The sequence below is a fragment of the Rattus norvegicus genome, chromosome 19, assembly GCF_021556685.1.
Source record: "Rattus norvegicus strain SHRSP/BbbUtx chromosome 19, alternate assembly SHRSP_T2T, whole genome shotgun sequence".
NCBI lineage: Eukaryota > Metazoa > Chordata > Mammalia > Rodentia > Muridae > Rattus > Rattus norvegicus.
Window position 1 is genome coordinate 30588609 of NC_141552.1, and position 17197 is coordinate 30605805.

The 17197-nt window shown below is 41.6% G+C and overlaps 1 protein-coding gene across 9 annotated transcripts in view; it reads right to left on the reverse strand.

The window, feature by feature from the left end:
* Positions 1–17197, reverse strand: part of Chd9 (chromodomain helicase DNA binding protein 9) — a 223711-nt gene that overhangs the window by 124933 nt on the left and 81581 nt on the right. For all 9 annotated transcript variants that reach the window (XM_087596599.1, XM_087596608.1, XM_087596600.1 and 6 more), the window contains one exon: positions 1172–2784. In XM_087596599.1, the coding sequence (XP_087452725.1) occupies positions 1172–2620 (1449 nt within the window). In that variant the 5' untranslated portion in view covers positions 2621–2784. The remainder of the gene's footprint in view (positions 1–1171; positions 2785–17197) is intronic.

The window sequence follows — 17197 nt, forward strand, 5'->3', positions numbered from 1 at the left end:
TTGGGGGCTTGAGAGATGGCTCAGCAGTTAAAAGTGCTGGCTGCTCGTCCAGAGGACCCTGGCTCAGTTTCCAACACCCACGTGACAGTTCATGACTCCAGCCCAAGGGGATCCAACAACATCTTTTGGCCTCTGTGGGCACCAGACGTGCACATGGTACACAGACATGCACAGAGGCAAAATACCCATACATAGAAAATAGAATAATAAATTTTAAAAATTTACTTAGGATATATTATTTTTGCTATGTTTGTGTCATATTTTTCAAAAGAGTCTATCAGTTAATAAAGCCAGGCACATTATTAATTTCCCCATAAATATGCCATCCTTGAGCATGAATATCAGAACTGGTGAGAGAGCTCGGTAGGTAAGGGTGCTTGCTGCCAGTGGAGACATGTTTGATCCCAGAATCCAGATCTGGATTGAGAAGCCAGGGCCCCAACTTCTGTATGCACCTCGGCCCGAATGCCTTCCCGTACATTCACATCACAGATTTAAACATGTAGCAAAAATTTTTTTTCAAAGTATGAGCAGTCAAAAATTGTTTTTCATAAGTGAAAGTGTTATACATTTTATTATTTTTACAACATACTGAATCTTAAGTGAAGTTCCATATTACCTTGGCTTTAAAATTTTGACTTCCTGGGGCTTTGCTATGTATTTGGTTTCTCCACAGTTCCTCTACTGTACCCAAACCAACCTAAACTCGCAACCCCGCCTCAGCCAGCTGAGAGCTAAGCCCACAGAGGCAAGCTCCACAGGGCCTGTTTTCTGGGTTTCTTCTTCTGTGCTTTACCAGTGATCGGGGGATGCTTGGTTTGCTGGTAAGTCTGCATGAGCTGGTATAGAACATCAATACGATGCCTATCGTAGTCATGCTAATACATCTCCAAACTGTTTTCCTACTTAATTATTGTGGTTACTAAGGTTTAATTTTAACAAGATAGCCTTCTAGTAAACACAAAAGCAATAAGACATATTAAATCTCACAGCTCCAAAATACAAAGAATTCCTCTTCAATAAGGTTTAGCAGCAAGATAACCTGTCACAATGGACACGTTCGATAGCACCCTGACTTTTAAGAACTCATCAACAGTCTCATCTAAAATGAACTGAGCGAGCCCGCCCACCCACCCTCAGACTGCCACAGCAGATGCAGAGAGCTACATACCTGTCGCTGTAAACATAGGTGACTTCTGCTGGGTACATGTTGGTGGCTGTTAGGCAGTGGGGAAGGCCAGCCCCGAGCCTGATATTGCAGCTGAGTCTGAGCCATGTCAGAAGGCCTCGCCATGAGATGCGAAGTGAACTGGCGATCAAGGTCATGATCTAAAACATGATTTGAATTATCTTGTCCAAATGGTGATTCATCAAACTGGGGGAGGAGACCCTCCTGCAGGAGGTCTTCTGGGTCAAGTCCCGCAAATGGTTCTGCGTGAGATTCCACTTGATGAAGCAAGTTCTCATCTAAAGATGAAAAACCATTGGTTTCCACGTGGTCATTGAAATGACCCATTGGAGGTCCTGAGTCAGCAGGATCCGGGAAGTCCATGTGCATGGGTGATAATTTTGAGTTGCTATAATTACCCTGAGGATGTGACGAATGCAAAATTTGAAAATTATTTGAATTCAGTGATGGAGTGGGGTTCAGGATGTGCGGAGTGGGCTCTTGCTTCATTCCCCTATGAGGTGAAAAGGAGTTACTTCCAGCAAAATCAGATAAAGCCTGATTTGAATGGCTGGGGGTGAGACCTGCCGGTGACTGAAGGAGACTGCTTGGGGACACGTGACCGCTGGAGAAGGAATAGTGTGCAGGAAACGGCTGCGAGTTACTCACAGAGCAGGAAGTCATACTCGGAGAAGGTCTGTTGTAGCTGCCGTCCTGTTGGCTGCTACACTTGAGGAAGTGTGCTGGGGGGTTCGCCGTCGGAGAAAACTGCACTGGAAGAGTCTGCTGTGAGGAAGGGGCACTGGTTAGGTGGTTAACATTAACTCGGTGTGCACCGGAAACATTAGTGTCTATAAAACTTTTAGCCTGGCCAAGAGAGTTTTGCCCTGGGTTAAGATTGGTTCTGTTTTGTTGTGAGCGGAGGGAAGAACACTGTGTTTGATGTTCACCGGCCTGAAATAAGGCAAAATCATGGTGCGTCACAAAGCTTTTATTTTGATGCAGAGAGTGTGAATGTCCTTGTTGATGAAAGGGGGATCCATTTTGATTAGAGAGGCCAGTAGCTGTCTGGTGACCCCACATTGGGCTGCCGTCTGCTACATCTTGAAACAAGCCATTGGGTTGGTTGGGGGGATGGATTGGAGAGCAATTAAACTGAGAGTGTGGGGATAGTACATGTTCAACAGGGCTGCCAAAAGACTGATTAACTTGATGAAATTTCATTGAGTCGAATTGGTTTAACTGTTCGAAGTCCGCCATCTTCTGATGCACTGGGGTACCTTGTACATGGTTCAGTGAGTCTATGTGCAAAGGTTCGAACTCTGCACCCAAGTTCAGTTCATCGACTAGCGAGACGGGGCCTGGCTGTACAAATGCATCATCCGACAAGCCTTCTAAAGTCTCACCAAAGAGATTGGCATCATCAAAAAAGTCCATCATTGGGTCTGTCATTTTGACACTCCACTGACAATTTGGGTCGTCCACTCCAAACCGAGTATGTTCAGCTTCCCTGTGGTAGATATGACTGTATCATTTCTGAGGGTCGTCAACTAATCCAAAACAGGCCAGGGCTCATTATTGCTCTACATAACGGCATGTCATGAAGCGCCAGAATCCTAGGAAAATAAGAACAAAGTAATTTAACTTTAGTAGTAAGTATTCACTAAACTTCTATCAAGAAGACTTACCAGAGTACGTTGTGTATGACAATTTATTGCAAATAGGTTATTAATATTCTGTACAGGAGAAAACAGGCTCCTGTGTGGGACACAATTATTCATTTAAAGGTAAAAATGCATATCACTTTACTTGAAGTGCATTTATCATGATGAAAGAACGTAAAGTAACCTGGAAATAGCAAAGGGCGCTTCACACTCCAGCGTGACATGTCACACTCCCAGCACCTGTATGCAGTGAGTAGGTTATCTAAGGCACTGCCTTCAAAATGGTGTATGTTTAAGAGAGCTTGTGTCAGCTAGTCTTGGGTTAGTTGGAGATCACGATCACTTGCTCCAGGTCCCATGGGGCATATGCAGAAAAGCCAGGGCATATGCAGAAAAGCCAGGGCATAATTGTAAGGTTGTCATGAGAAGGTGACCCAGAATGAAATAAAACTCATTTGGTTTGGTTAGCTGATAGCACTCCCCCAAATCTCTGCTGGAACATAACCTCTTGTATTTCCCATGGTGCCTTTGCTTATCTAGCAGGAAGACCAGCCTGACAGCCAAATGACTTAGGAATCTGAAACAAACCTAAGTATCTCCTGTAATCGGTTGTATTTATTGCTCCATCTCAGGTGAAACTGTTAGACCATTAGGAATGAGCATGCTTCATATTTATCTATCAAAATATATGAATACTGAAATTTAAGCTAAGTAGAAACAAAGGGGGCTGGAGCTGAACGAATGATGAACTGGGTTTACGACAATCTAAGAAAATAAAGAAAGCTTAAGCTGGGTCTGGTGGCTCCACTTCAATCCCAGCACTTGGGAGGCAGAGGCAGGGGGATCTCTGTGAGTCTGAGGCCAACCTGGTTTGAAGTGTGTTCCAGGACAGCCAGGGCTACATAGAAACCCTGTCTCAAAAAGATAGAAAAAGAAAAAAGAAAAAAGGGAAGAAAGAAAGAAAGAAAGAAAGAAAGAAAGAAAGAAAGAAAGAAAGAAAGGAAGGAAGGAAGGAAGGAAAGAAAGAAAGAGGGAAAAAATCTCAAACTCTAGATAAAATCCCTACTAACTATGCAACTGTAGAGATGTTGTTCTTTTGAAATCTGAAAAGTAACAGCTATCAAACTTGTATGCTTGTTTGTTTGGTTGGTTTTGCTCAGACAGGATTTCTCTGTGTAGCCCTAGTTGAACTTAAACTTACTCTGTAGATCAGGCTAGCCTCAAAGTCACAGAGAACTGCCTGCCTCTGTCTCCTGAATGCTGGGACTAAAGCCACCACCATCAGGCTTAACTACCAATATTGAATAACTTATACCCAGATATTGATGTATTCTTAGTCACAATGGTATCTATTGCTTTACTAAGTAACAGGTAGCTATACTTGGCAGTGTATGCTCATACTCCTAGCACCTAGATGGTTAGGCAGAGAGATCCAGCGTAGACAGTCTACACTACATAATGAGTTTCCAAGGACAGTCTGGACTAAAGTGTAAAACAAAACAAAAACCAAGCACTTCATATTTCAACTAATTGGAGAAAACTATCCTGTAACGTAGAAAGAAACTGAGTATAATGAAGGCGAAGTGTAAGGAGATAAAAACCCAGGTACTACGGCTGTCCTTTAATGAAGAACAGAATACTAGTCACTAAGCACAAATCCTAAGGGGAGAATGGAAACAATAGCTAACAGCGACTTGTTCATCTTTAAGTTGATTTTAGGAAAAGTAGATACAGTAAAACTATTACAAAGACCATATTACTATGTGGCTCTAGGATTTCACTGGATTATAATATACTATAGTTCATGGTGCAAAATATGTCTATAGTACTTGTCAGATGAAAACCTAGTTTTTACTTCCTCAAAATAAAAAGTTTTGATGTGAAAAATTTATAGGCCCTATATGGCAAAACCTGATAGCACACGCCTGTAATCTGAGCACTCAGGAGGCTGAGGCAGAAGAATGTCCATGAGTCTGCATAGTTCCAGGACAGCCAGAGTTACATGCTGAGAATTTGTCTAAAACAAAAACCCACAAACAACCAGGGCGGTTTTGAAATACACAGTCCTATTTACTCACATACTGAGATGAGAGGATTGTGAGTTCAAGGCCAGCTGTGGTAGTCTGGTGAGAGACTGTCTCAAAAATAAGTAAATAAAGATACAAATGTTTGTCAAGGGACACCTTCAGCAGCTACCAGACTGTCTTCCAGAGAGACAGTCCACATTCTCCCCAATAATATGTAAATTCCACCCACTCAGGACCCTGGCTCTCAGATATGTTCTAGAAGAAAGAGAAGAAACCACACAGGGATACTAAAGAAATACAGGGCACACGCCTGTAATGACAGCTCCTCAGGAGGCCAACCTGAGCTACATGGAACCTCACAGGGATACTAAAGAAATACAGGGCACACGCCTGTAATGACAGCTCTTCAAACAAATAAAACCCAGGGAGGAATAAGCAAGAGGACAAACCACCCATAGGGAAAAAAGAAAACTTTTATAAACTATGTGTCTGATAAACAACTTATATTTAATGGTGGTATATATCTTTAATCCCAGAACTCAGGAGGCAAAGGCAGAGGCAGAGAGAGGCAGAGAGAGGCGGGGGGGGGGGGGGGGGGGCAGAGAGAGGCAGAGAGAGAGAGGGGGGGGGGGCAGAGAAGGGGGTGGTGCTCAGAGAGGCAGGCAGATCTTTGAGTTCAGGGCTAGCCTAGTCTACAGAGCAAGTTCCAGGGTAGGCAGGGCTACTCAACAGAAAAATTGTGTCTTGAAAAATATAACAAAACAAAAAAGAACATATATTTAAAACATGTAAGAACTTATATCTAGAACATATAAAGCAGTTTCAACAGGTTTTTTTTTTTTCTTTTTTCTTTTTTTTCGGAGCTGGGGACCGAACCCAGGGCCTTCTGCTTGCTAGGCAAGCGCTCTACCACTGAGCTAAATCCCCAACCCCTCAACAGGTTTTTAGTAAGAAAATAGGTCAAATATTTTTAAAAAATCTGGACACTTCTCCAAAGATATATAAATCTCTAGTAATGATATGAAAAAATCTAATCTCATTAATAACACAGGACTATAAACCAAAACAATAAAGGAAAGATCACTTCCTGACCCATTAGGAAGACGAAGCAAAAACACAAAGAAAATAACTGAATACAAGAGGGGTTAAGCAGGGTTGGGGATTTAGCTCAGTGGTAGAGCGCTTGCCTAGGAAGCGCAAGGCCCTGGATTCGGTCCCCAGCTCCAGCTCCGAAAAAAAGAACCAAAAAAAAAAAAAAAAAAAAAAAAAGAGGGGTTAAGCAAAAGAAGAGAGTAGTTGAACTTAACCATTAGTGATGGGGGTGTAGCTTCTGTAGAAGTCTGCTAAGTCCTCAAAAATGTGAAAATACAATTCCCCTGTAGTTTAGTCATTCCACTACAGGTAAACACCCAATGGAACTGGAAACAGAGACTTCAACATTAACTTGCATATCAATGCTCAGTGCGGTATTTATTTGCAATATCAAAAAGGGGAAATAACCAACTGTCTAACAATATGACATAACAGCATGATATATTAGTATAATGAAGTATCATTAGGTAATAAAAAGAAGAGAATCTATTTCGCCTGATCATATTGGCTTCTAATCACAGTTACTTATAGACTAAAACTGGAAAGTCATAAATCCAAGGTCAGCCAGCCCGTGCTACAGACTGAGTTCACAGCAGATTACATGACTTGCTGAAGTCCTCATTTGTGGTAGAATTCCTTTATAACATGTATAAGGACCTGGGTTCAACTCCCAGTATTACAAAAACTAAATATCTAACAAAAATGAAACATAGCTCCTAACTCATAACTGAACTGGGAAGACCTTACAATTACAGAGGCTTACTCTGCACCTCCTCCCCTTTTTGAGATGGAGTTTCAGTATGTATCCCAGGCTGGCCTCAAACTTGCCATCTTCCCAACAAATCTACAGAGACCAGTAGTAGATTCCTGGCCATGAGGCCGAAGGCAGGATGGCTGTGTGGTGTGACTGGTGAGCAGTGAATACTGGCGGGAGGTTAGAGGGTTTCTTTCTGAGGTGATGAAAATGGTCTGTGATTACTAGAAACCACAGCTGGGTGTGGTGTTCTACGCCTGCAAATCTAGGGTTGGAAGTCAGCCTAGACTGAAAGAGTCTCTGTCATCAAAGGAAGAGGAGGGTCTGGAGAGATGGCTCAGCAGTTAAGGGAGTGCTCAGTCCTTCTCCAGAGGACCTGTGTTTGGGTCTGAGAACCCACAGTGGGTGGCTCACAATAACCTGTGACTCCAGCTCCAGAAACTCTGACCTGACACTCTCTTTTGGCCTCCATGGACACACAGATACATGTGGCATACACTCATATGTACATACATACATACATACATACATATACACACATACGTACACACATACACATATATACATACATATACACACATACACACATATATACGTACACACATACACACATACATACATACATACATATACACACATACGTACACACACATACACATATATACATACATATACACACATACACACATATATACGTACACACACATACACACATACATACATACATACATATACACATATACACACATACACATACATACATACATACACATGCATATACATAAATAAAAATGATCCTTAACATTAACAGGGTGCTGGTGGGGTCGGGGAGTGAGGCCCATGAGATGTTCTGGCAAATTCATTATCCAATAAATGGATTAAATCATATAGTATGCAAACTACATTAATAAAGTACTTTAAATATATTTAATTGGTGTATAATCACTAACAATGACACACAGCTTCATGAAGTCACACAAGTATACAGTTCACTCAAGCGCATCATTCCAGGCACCAGCCTCTTCTTTTGCCTGCGCTTTCTTGTTTTCTAAAACAATATAACTTCATTCTTCCTTACACTAGAGAGGAACCCTCTGTGGAGTTGGGTGTAGTATATGCTTTTAATCTTAATGCATGATCAAAGAGGCAGACACATATTTGTGAATTCAAGGCCAGCCTCCAGAGCAAATTCTAAGACAGCTAGAAACACGTAAGATTCTAGAAAAAAACAAACAAAAAACCCCCAACAACTCACCCTAACACACACACACATACATACATACATACACACACACAGAGAGAGAGAGAGAGAGAGAGAGAGAGAGAGAGAGAGAGAGAGAGAGAGAGAGAGAGAGTCAAGTAGTAAGACTGAAGAAGTTAATTCTCAGAGACAAGGTAACCTAGCTGGAAAAGTTCATGGTATTCCACCTTTTTATTAATCCACCTGACTTTTCTGCCCTCGGAAGGAATGTAACCTTTCCTCCACTGAGCAGGGAGTGAGGGACATGCACTAACCCGAGAGCTTGACCTCTGCTGCAGTCCTGAACAGAGTTCTATATCTTTAAGGACCTCAAGGGTGCTTATTGGTTCTACTGCACTGGGGCACCAGCGAGATGACTTGGCTGTTAAGACCACGCACTGCTCTTTCAGAGGACTGCAGTTTGGTCCCTAGCACCTGCATCAGAGGGCTCACAACTGCTTTAACATCTTCTGACCTCAGTAGGAAATGCACTTCATGTGCACAAACATGTATAAATAATTAAATTTTTAGCCATTTCTATCATGCATTCCAGTGTCATGGCAGAAAACTTTGAATATAAAAACATAAGATAATAAAAAATTAAATTTTTAATTTAAAAAAAGACATTTATCCCAGCATTCTAGAGTCAGAACCAGGTGGAACTTCGTAAGTTCTAAGGCAGTCAGGGCTGAACAGTTAGACCTTGCAAACAAACAACAAAAAACGAACAACAAAACACACCAGCATTGGTTCACCAAAAAAAGAGAAAACAGCAACAGTGATCCTGACCGACTGTGCCACACAAGAAAACCTCTAGGTGATGTGCACTGTCCTTCACAAGGTTCCCCATTAGTAGCAGTGAATAAAAACAAAACATCAACAGAACAGCTTACTACCTGTCCTATGTACTTGATATGATGACTCAGCTTATAATATATATTAAAATGTTTTCCACAGCAAAGGAAGATGTCCCCTTTACTACCATTACTATGTGACTGAGAAAACTTTATGATGCCACAGAACAACTACAGAGCTACCAGTGGACAGTGGGATTTTAAGAGCATCTTACAATTTTAAATCATTTTATGATTGTATGTGTCTAGGTGTTTTACCTGCATGTATGTTTGAGCACTACATGTGTGTGCTGCCTGCAGAAGCTACAAGACAAGATCCCATGGAACTGGAATTATAGATGCCAGTGGACTCCATGTTGGTGGTAGGAATTAAATACAGGTTCTCTGGAAGAGCAGGCAGTGCTCTTAATCACTGGACTATTTCTCTAGCCCCACAATGCAGCTTTCAAAACAGGAAGCTCGGAGAGCTTTGGAGAATGAATATTAGATGAAAATGCGTAAATCTACAATAATGGAATCAATGTTGTCTCCACATTACCTTTTAAATGGCAACAAAGACGACTAAAGTCTGCACAGAATTAAGAATTAAAATATTTAAGATCCTGTATCTACCCATAAGGATATTTCCATTTACTTTTTAATTTGGTGTTCTTTCCTTTCCTGGGGAATCTTCCCTGCTAGACTAGATGCATGGATTCCAGAGAAAGTCTCTAGTCTACAAACTGAAGTACTCCAATTGACTCTCCTAAACCACTGGAGACATTTTAGAGTTTTTCCCCTAAGCATGGGCGCTCATACCTACAATCCCAGCACTAGAGGACTAAGGCAGGATCATATAGACGTCGACCTACAGCAGGATTGCTTCAGACAGTAGGGCTGCACAGTGAACTCTAGGCTATGCCTTCCCTAGGCCATTCTGTCTCAGAGAGGAAGCAAAAACCAACCAAACAAACAAAAACCCAACAATGCATTATGCACTGTTAGTGGGGAATAAACCCGGGGACTTACACATTAGTACAGTGATGTGGCTAAGCCTTTCTTGTCTGTAACTCTGGAGACAGAATCTAAGCCACTCTGGCTCACCTTAGACTTGGGGCAATCCTGCCTCAGCTTTCCGAGTATCCAAATTACATACATGAGCCACCATGCCCACCTTCTTGCTTTTAGTCAGTTTTATTTCCACTGTCTCCTTAAATTGATCCAACTAAAGGAATATTGATACTTTTCTACTGTTCACTCTTTATTCCATTATCAAAGTATTTGTTAAAGCTACAAGGGAGGACTCTCCTAAATGCTTAATGACAAACGAGAAACTCACTCACTTTTCTCCTTTTTTCTTACTATTCAGTTTCAGACTCTACAAATGATTCTTTCCTCTAGAACAAGGGTTCTCAACCTTCTTAATGATGCAACCCTTTAATACAGTTCCTTATGTTGTGGTGACCCCTGACCCCTAAAGTTATGCTACTTCATAACTGAATCTTGCTTCTGTTGTAAATCATAATATAAATATCTGATATGCAGGATGGTCTTAAGAGACCCCTGTGAAAGGACTGTTAGACTCCCCCACCACGAGATCATGCATGGTTCACTGAGAACTACTGACCGAGTTATTGGTAGTACTTGGAAAACTCTAACCTCTAAATGTTGAGGGTACTTGGGGGTACTCTAATCTTTTTTTCATTTCTCTCTATACTGACTCTCAAGATACTTTTACTTAGTCTCATGATGTTAAATGTCACATATGTTGGTAATTTCCAAATTTATATCTATTATATGTCATATTTATATCTATTTATAAATCTATATTTATATCTATTATATGTTATATCTCACTTCAAACCCATCTAACCTAACAAATACTTGGTTTCCCCCTGTGTAATATGACAGTAACCTTGCTGTTTTCTTGGCTGTGTTTCAACACAGTAAGTAGCAGGTGTGACCTTATGGCAGTTGTTTTGGGTCACTTTGCTCACAGTCCTCCATTATTCTGTATTATACCCATAATGAAAGCAGCACTCCCCATTCTGACTGCACTATAGGTGCCCCATGCCCACTTGAACAGCTCTCTGCCCCCAGCCTAGTCTCCTTTCTTGGTCACTCCCACTTGCTTCAGCCGCAAAGTTAGTTGGTTCCCTAAAAAGGCAGGCAAGAGAGAGTGAAGTCAGCAAAATGGCCCAGTAGGAAGCCTCAAACACCCTTCTTTCCAATGTTTCAAAAAACAAGCAGGAATCACCAAAACCACCTTTAGCAGGAACCTGGAAAGCAGCCAAAGGTTTATAACTAAGACAATGATGAGAAAAGTAACAAAGCAAATCCTTATCATAAAGGAAACTCATGCTAACACATGCAGAGAGCAATGGGAAGGTGTCTAAGAAGACACCCGGACTCAGCCCCAGCACCAAAAGAGAAACAATGGAAAATGGAGTCTGAACCCAAGCTAAAGAAAAGACAAGAGTGATCACCCAGAAGGAATATAGATACTTCATAGGGTGCTTGGAAGGAGCTTCTCAAAAATGAATGGCCCCAGTCTTCAATGACCAGGAACAGAAATTTCTGGAGCAAGATGTAAAATAATATTATTTACAGATTTGCAATATCAAATAAATGCTGATTATGTCTATTTCACATATACAGAGACAGACAGACAGACACAGACACAGACACACACAGAGAGACACCTTAATATATACGAAAAAAAATAGAGAGAGAGAAAGAAAGAAGGGGACACATAGATCCTGTCTCTAAGAAAATTTCTGAGCGTAGCAGACAAAGAGTTAATAAATTCTGTTAAATGTGCTCAAGGAGTTAATGGCAACCGGGGCTCAAGGGTGAAAACCGCTAGGACAATAACATAAACAAAATAAAAATACTAATACTTAGGTAGGCTTTATTCAAAAGACCAAGCAGGAATTCTGGAGCTAAAAAGTAGAACAACTTTGAAATGGCCAAAGGGAGGTTTAATCACACCAAGGAGGCATGACCAGAGGAACCATTATCTGAGGAATATGAAGAAACGAGGATGAAGGGACGTGTACAGGCTGAGACTTGTGACAACATCAGCACCACAGTGGGTGACCCTGGAGCAGAGAGGGAAGGCGACACAAAGTAGCAAAAACTCCCCAAACCAGATAAAAGAAACTTTTAAGAAAATATTCTTAAGTGTGTGTGTATGTATGTATGTATGTATGTATGTATGTATGTATGTGTGTATGTATGTGTATGTGTGTATGTATGTGTGTATGTATGTGTGTATGTGTGTGTATGTATGTATGTGTGTATGTGTGTATGTATGTGTGTATGTATGTATGTGTGTATGTATGTATGTGTGTATGTATGTATGTGTGTATGTATGTATGTGTGTATGTATGTGTGTGTATGTGTGTATGTGTGTATGTATATGTGTATGTATGTATGTATGTGTGTATGTATGTATGTATGTGTGTATGTGTGTATGTGTGTATGTGTATCCTTACACGCAGAGTACACAAGGAGCCAGAACGGGACCCTAGTTGGCTCCCTGGGGCAATAAGCTGCCTGGTGTGAGTGCTGGGAATCAAACTTGTGACCTCTGAAAGAACAACATATGCTCTTAACTCAGGTGCTGTCCCCAGAACATGCATGGTAGTTCACAAGTTCCACAGGATCTGATGTCTTATGTAAATACATATATACAGGCAAAAACCTTCTACACATTAAACTTTTTAAAAGAAAAAAATGGAGTCATGAACTTAGCGCCATAGTAAAGGATAAGTGTCAAGACTGGATAGGTGTGATTTTTTTTTCCATCTTCAAAACATAATCTTCTAGAACTATACAACTGCTCCATGTATCCCTGAAATGTTGATAATAATCTACATTACTTATAATTTCAACTCTTTAATTCAAAAGTGGCCCTGTGAGATGGCTCAACAAGTTAAAGGGCACTTGCCACCAAACCTCAACTAGAATTCAATCCCAGAAGCCACATAATGGATGGGGAGAAAGGGTTACAGAAAACGGACCTCTGACCTCCTTGCGAGTGCACATGGCATCAATGCAGCAACACTTGCGTGCGTGCACACACACACACACACACACACACACACACACACACACACCATGCACAGAGAAAGCAAATAATAAAGTAAAAACTAAAAACAATAGCCATTATAAAATAGCACTTGGAGGGGACAGGAGAATAGCAAATTGCGAGCCAAACTGAGCTAACTCAAAAAACATATGTAACTAGCAACCAAATAAATAAATAATGTCATATTTAAGATTCACTTATGGCCAGAGAATGATGGCTCAGTGACTAAGAGTTCATCATACTTTTCCAGAGGACACAAGTTTCATTAACACCATGTCAAGATGGCTCCTAACTGATCCACAGGATCTAACGTCCTCTTTTTGACTTCTCAGGCACATGTACAGACTCAAGTAAACATCCACATAAATAAAAAAGTAAAAGCAGGTGGGTCTCTGAGTTTGAGGCCAGCCTGATAGAGTTCCAGGACAGACAGGGCTACAGAGAGAAACCCTGTCTTGATAAAAACAAGAGAAAAAAGAAAACAAAAGAAATTACATTCAAGCACTTGTGATGCCCTGCCTCAAAACAACAAGGGCAACAAAAGCAGAGTCCACTGAGAACTCGGAAAGGATGTCTGGAAAGTACAGGTCCGTTGTTGCATAGTTAGAAGAGGCATAGGTTTAAGGCTTCAGTGCCAAGCTCTTACCTGGTGAATCCCTCATTTTCCTCATTTGACAGAATTTAGAAAGACTACACTCAAAGTCCTAAAACAGTGACTCAGAAATTATGGACTCTCATTGGCTGTAGAGCTAGAAGCGTAAGTCAGAGTTTTCTGATGAGCTCCTGCAATAGTATCCTGACTGTATTGTACCTATTGTGCAACTCGTCTGTTTAATTTATCCTTATGTTTACACGTGTGCTGCTTGCATGCATGTCTGATCACCACTCTCCCCCGGTGTCTCAAATGTCTTTGAGACTAAACTTGGGTTCTGTTTTTGGCAAGGTTTTACATGCATACAAACACACACACACACACACACACACACACACACACACACACACACACATGCACACACACACACACAGAGAGAGAGAGAGAGAGAGAGAGAGAGAGAGAGAGAGAGAGAGAACGAGCTGTTATGCAGTAACTTTGTATATTCTGTGTCTTACACACGGAGTTCTCGTTCTCTGCTTGTCTGTCTTTTCTACTAAACAGGATGGGCAAGTCTTGTCATTCCTTCTGTCATAAATTCTTGGCCTGTGGTAAGTACTTTCAGAAATTCAATAATGCCAGTGCATTCAACAAAATTCCTTGATCTTTAGCAATTATTTCAAATGCTGAGATTCAAAAGCATTTGTTTGAGCAACAAAACATCACTCTCCTGGCTTTATAGGGTCTCCACTGATTTTTATATATATATATATATATATATATATATATATATATATATATATATATATGTGTGTGTGTGTGTGTGTGTGTGTGTGTGTGTGTGTGTGTGTGTGTGTGTGTGTGTGTGTGTTACCCAGCACCACAGAACCAGCACATGGGAGGTGGAGGGAGATGGATCAAAAATTCAAGTGAGGCCGCCCAGGGCTACCTAAGACCCCTTCTTACAAACAAAACAAGAATTATGTAAATGGGAGCAGGCGAGCTAACCTGGCAGGTAGAGGCACATGCTGACAAGGATGGTGATCTGAGTTTCACCCTAGGATCCAGTGTGTCTTACATGGTGTTCTCCTTTTTTGTCTGCTTGTCTGTCCTTCCTAGTGAACAGGATGGGCAAGTCTTCTCATTCCCACTATCTGTTATAGATTCTTGGCCTGTGGTAAGTTCTTCCTTTCAGAAATTCAGTAAGGCCAGAGCTAAGTTACCCTCTGGCCTCCACACATGCACTGTAGCCCTGCCCAGGGAAGAATGACTGGAATAAGAGGAAACCTTGGGCTGGAGAGGTACCTCAGCAACTAAGAGCGCTTGTTGCTCTAGCAGGGGTCCCAGGTTTGGTTCCTGGCACACACATGGTGGCTCACAACCATCTGTGACTTTGAGTTGTTTCAGGAGGTCTGCTGCTCTCTTCTGACCTCCACAGGTACCCGGTATAAACACAGTGCACAATCATGAAGCAGGCAAAACACTCATACACAGACAACTTGGAAAATATATTTTAAAAAAATCTAGATGATGTCTTAAGGTGGGGTGATGGCTATTCTTGGTTGTCAACTTGACTACATCTGGAACTAAGTAAAGTCTAGAAGCTGTGAGAGATATTTGCTTAATTTGAAGTACATCGATGAGCATCTAATCCAGATCTTGATGTGGAGGACACACCTTTAATCTGGGTCAGGCAATCTGCAGGAAGCCCATATAATAACATGGAGGGATGACACTTCTGCTCTGCTTCCTTGCTTACACCTCGCTAGCAAGTCCATTCCCTGATGGCACTGGTGCTTCAGGACCCCGGCATATCCTGAAGATCAGCTGAGAAATCCTGCCTTGTGGACTGAACTACTGGGTTCTTGGACTTTGTGTTTAGAGGCAGCCACTTTTGGACTAGCGGGACTGTAGCCTGTAAACCATTCTATTAGGTCCCCTCTCTATATGTACAGAGATATTCATTCCACAAGCCCTGTTACTCTAGAGAAGCCTGACTCATACAGATGGCAAACCCAGTTATGGATATCTTATGACATTGAGCAAAAGGAGCCCAGTGATCGGATGTGAATTCGCAGATACCCCTCACAGGAAGAACGCTTTCCATTAACAACTCTACACGAGAGCCTGTGGCACGGCAGTCTTGTGAGGTTTGTTTGGCTTTTTGAGACAGGGTCTCTGCAGAAATGCACTACACAGCCCAGGTTCTATTTTGATGGTAGTCATGCTGTCTTCGTCTCCTGAGTGCCGGGCTTACAGATGCGAGCCACACCGCACTGAATGATGGCCCTGCGTCCTCTGGCTAGTGTGGTTGGAACCACAGCTGCACCATTGCCTTTGCCACAGAAGCCTAAGAACATCATTGTGAAGCTGCTCCTTCTCTGTAAAAATGGGCAAGGGCGATCATATATAGGAGAACTGTAAGATAATCCAAGTAAGACGATATGTAAATGCTTCGAGTTTTCCAACTAAGCTTCTTGGAATGCTGGTGATCTGTAGCCATTTAAAGGAAGCTAAAGGGGCTTTAGGCCTTCCCTTCCCCACTTCAGCCCTACAAGATTCACCCTCAAAATGTTTTGACTTTACAGATTTTGCCTTCAAGTAAAACTTTAGAAAAACAAAGGATTTAGTGTTCATATATTGTTCGTATTATTAATATTTTCCTCATCAGATAGCAAGTCATCTACTAAATTCATGTTTACTTTGTTTAAATCCACATAATTTAGTCCTTTGCATCTCACAGAAAAGGGAATTATCTATATGAAACCGGATCTGGTTATGTAGCCCAGGCTGGCCCTGAACCCTGAGCCATTGCCTGAGTCATTATTGGCATTACGGGTGTACAACACTTCCTGACTGGAAAAAACAAAACAAACAAACAAAAACCATGTAAGTACAATCTCATGAGAGTAGAAAGTCAGACAATGATAAAAACAAAAAAAATTGCTCTAATAAGGACTATGGCTAGGTCTGGGGTGACCTGAAGTGGCATAAAAATCAACCAATCTGACTATCTCATGCCTAAAAAGCCATACCAAATAACAGAAGAAAGGAAGACTGACGGACAGGCAGTCAGTCTGTCTTCAGGGTTGCTAAAGATGGCTCAGCAGGTTGAGATATTCCCTGACAACCCGTTCTATCGCTAGGACCCAGATGGTGGAAGGAGGGTAGACCTCTGACCTCCACGCTCATGCCGTGGCACACGCCACCCACAAGGGAGTACAGAAGCAGAGGAAGATTGGCTGAGTAACTCCTCTCTGGTGTGGCTACCATGATGGTCGGCCCACAGGGAAATCTGCTAAATGTGCTCTCGGGCCAGCCCAACTGACACTTCTCTTCATAGAAATTCCTTTGGGTCTTTTGACGCTCACTACCATGGGTTTTCATTCTTGGAGTTTTTCTTCAAGTAATTTAAGACATTCAAGTTCTATTCAGGACTTCATCATGTCTACCAAATTCACTTAGCATTTCAAAACTCAGTCAGGTCTTCAACAACCTCGACAAGGCCATTTCACATTTGAATCCTTGAGAAATTCCATTCCATTTTTCTTCCAATACTAATAAACGATTGCTCTAAGATGTATTTCTTATGAACGATATAAAGTCCAACTTCATACTTCTTTAAGGAAGCCAGCTAACGCCTGAAGTCTCCAGCCTGAGCTATGAGAGGACAGTGACGTAGACGCCTACTTGAGGATGTATGCGTTCTGTTAATAGCGCTGGGGATTCTGTCT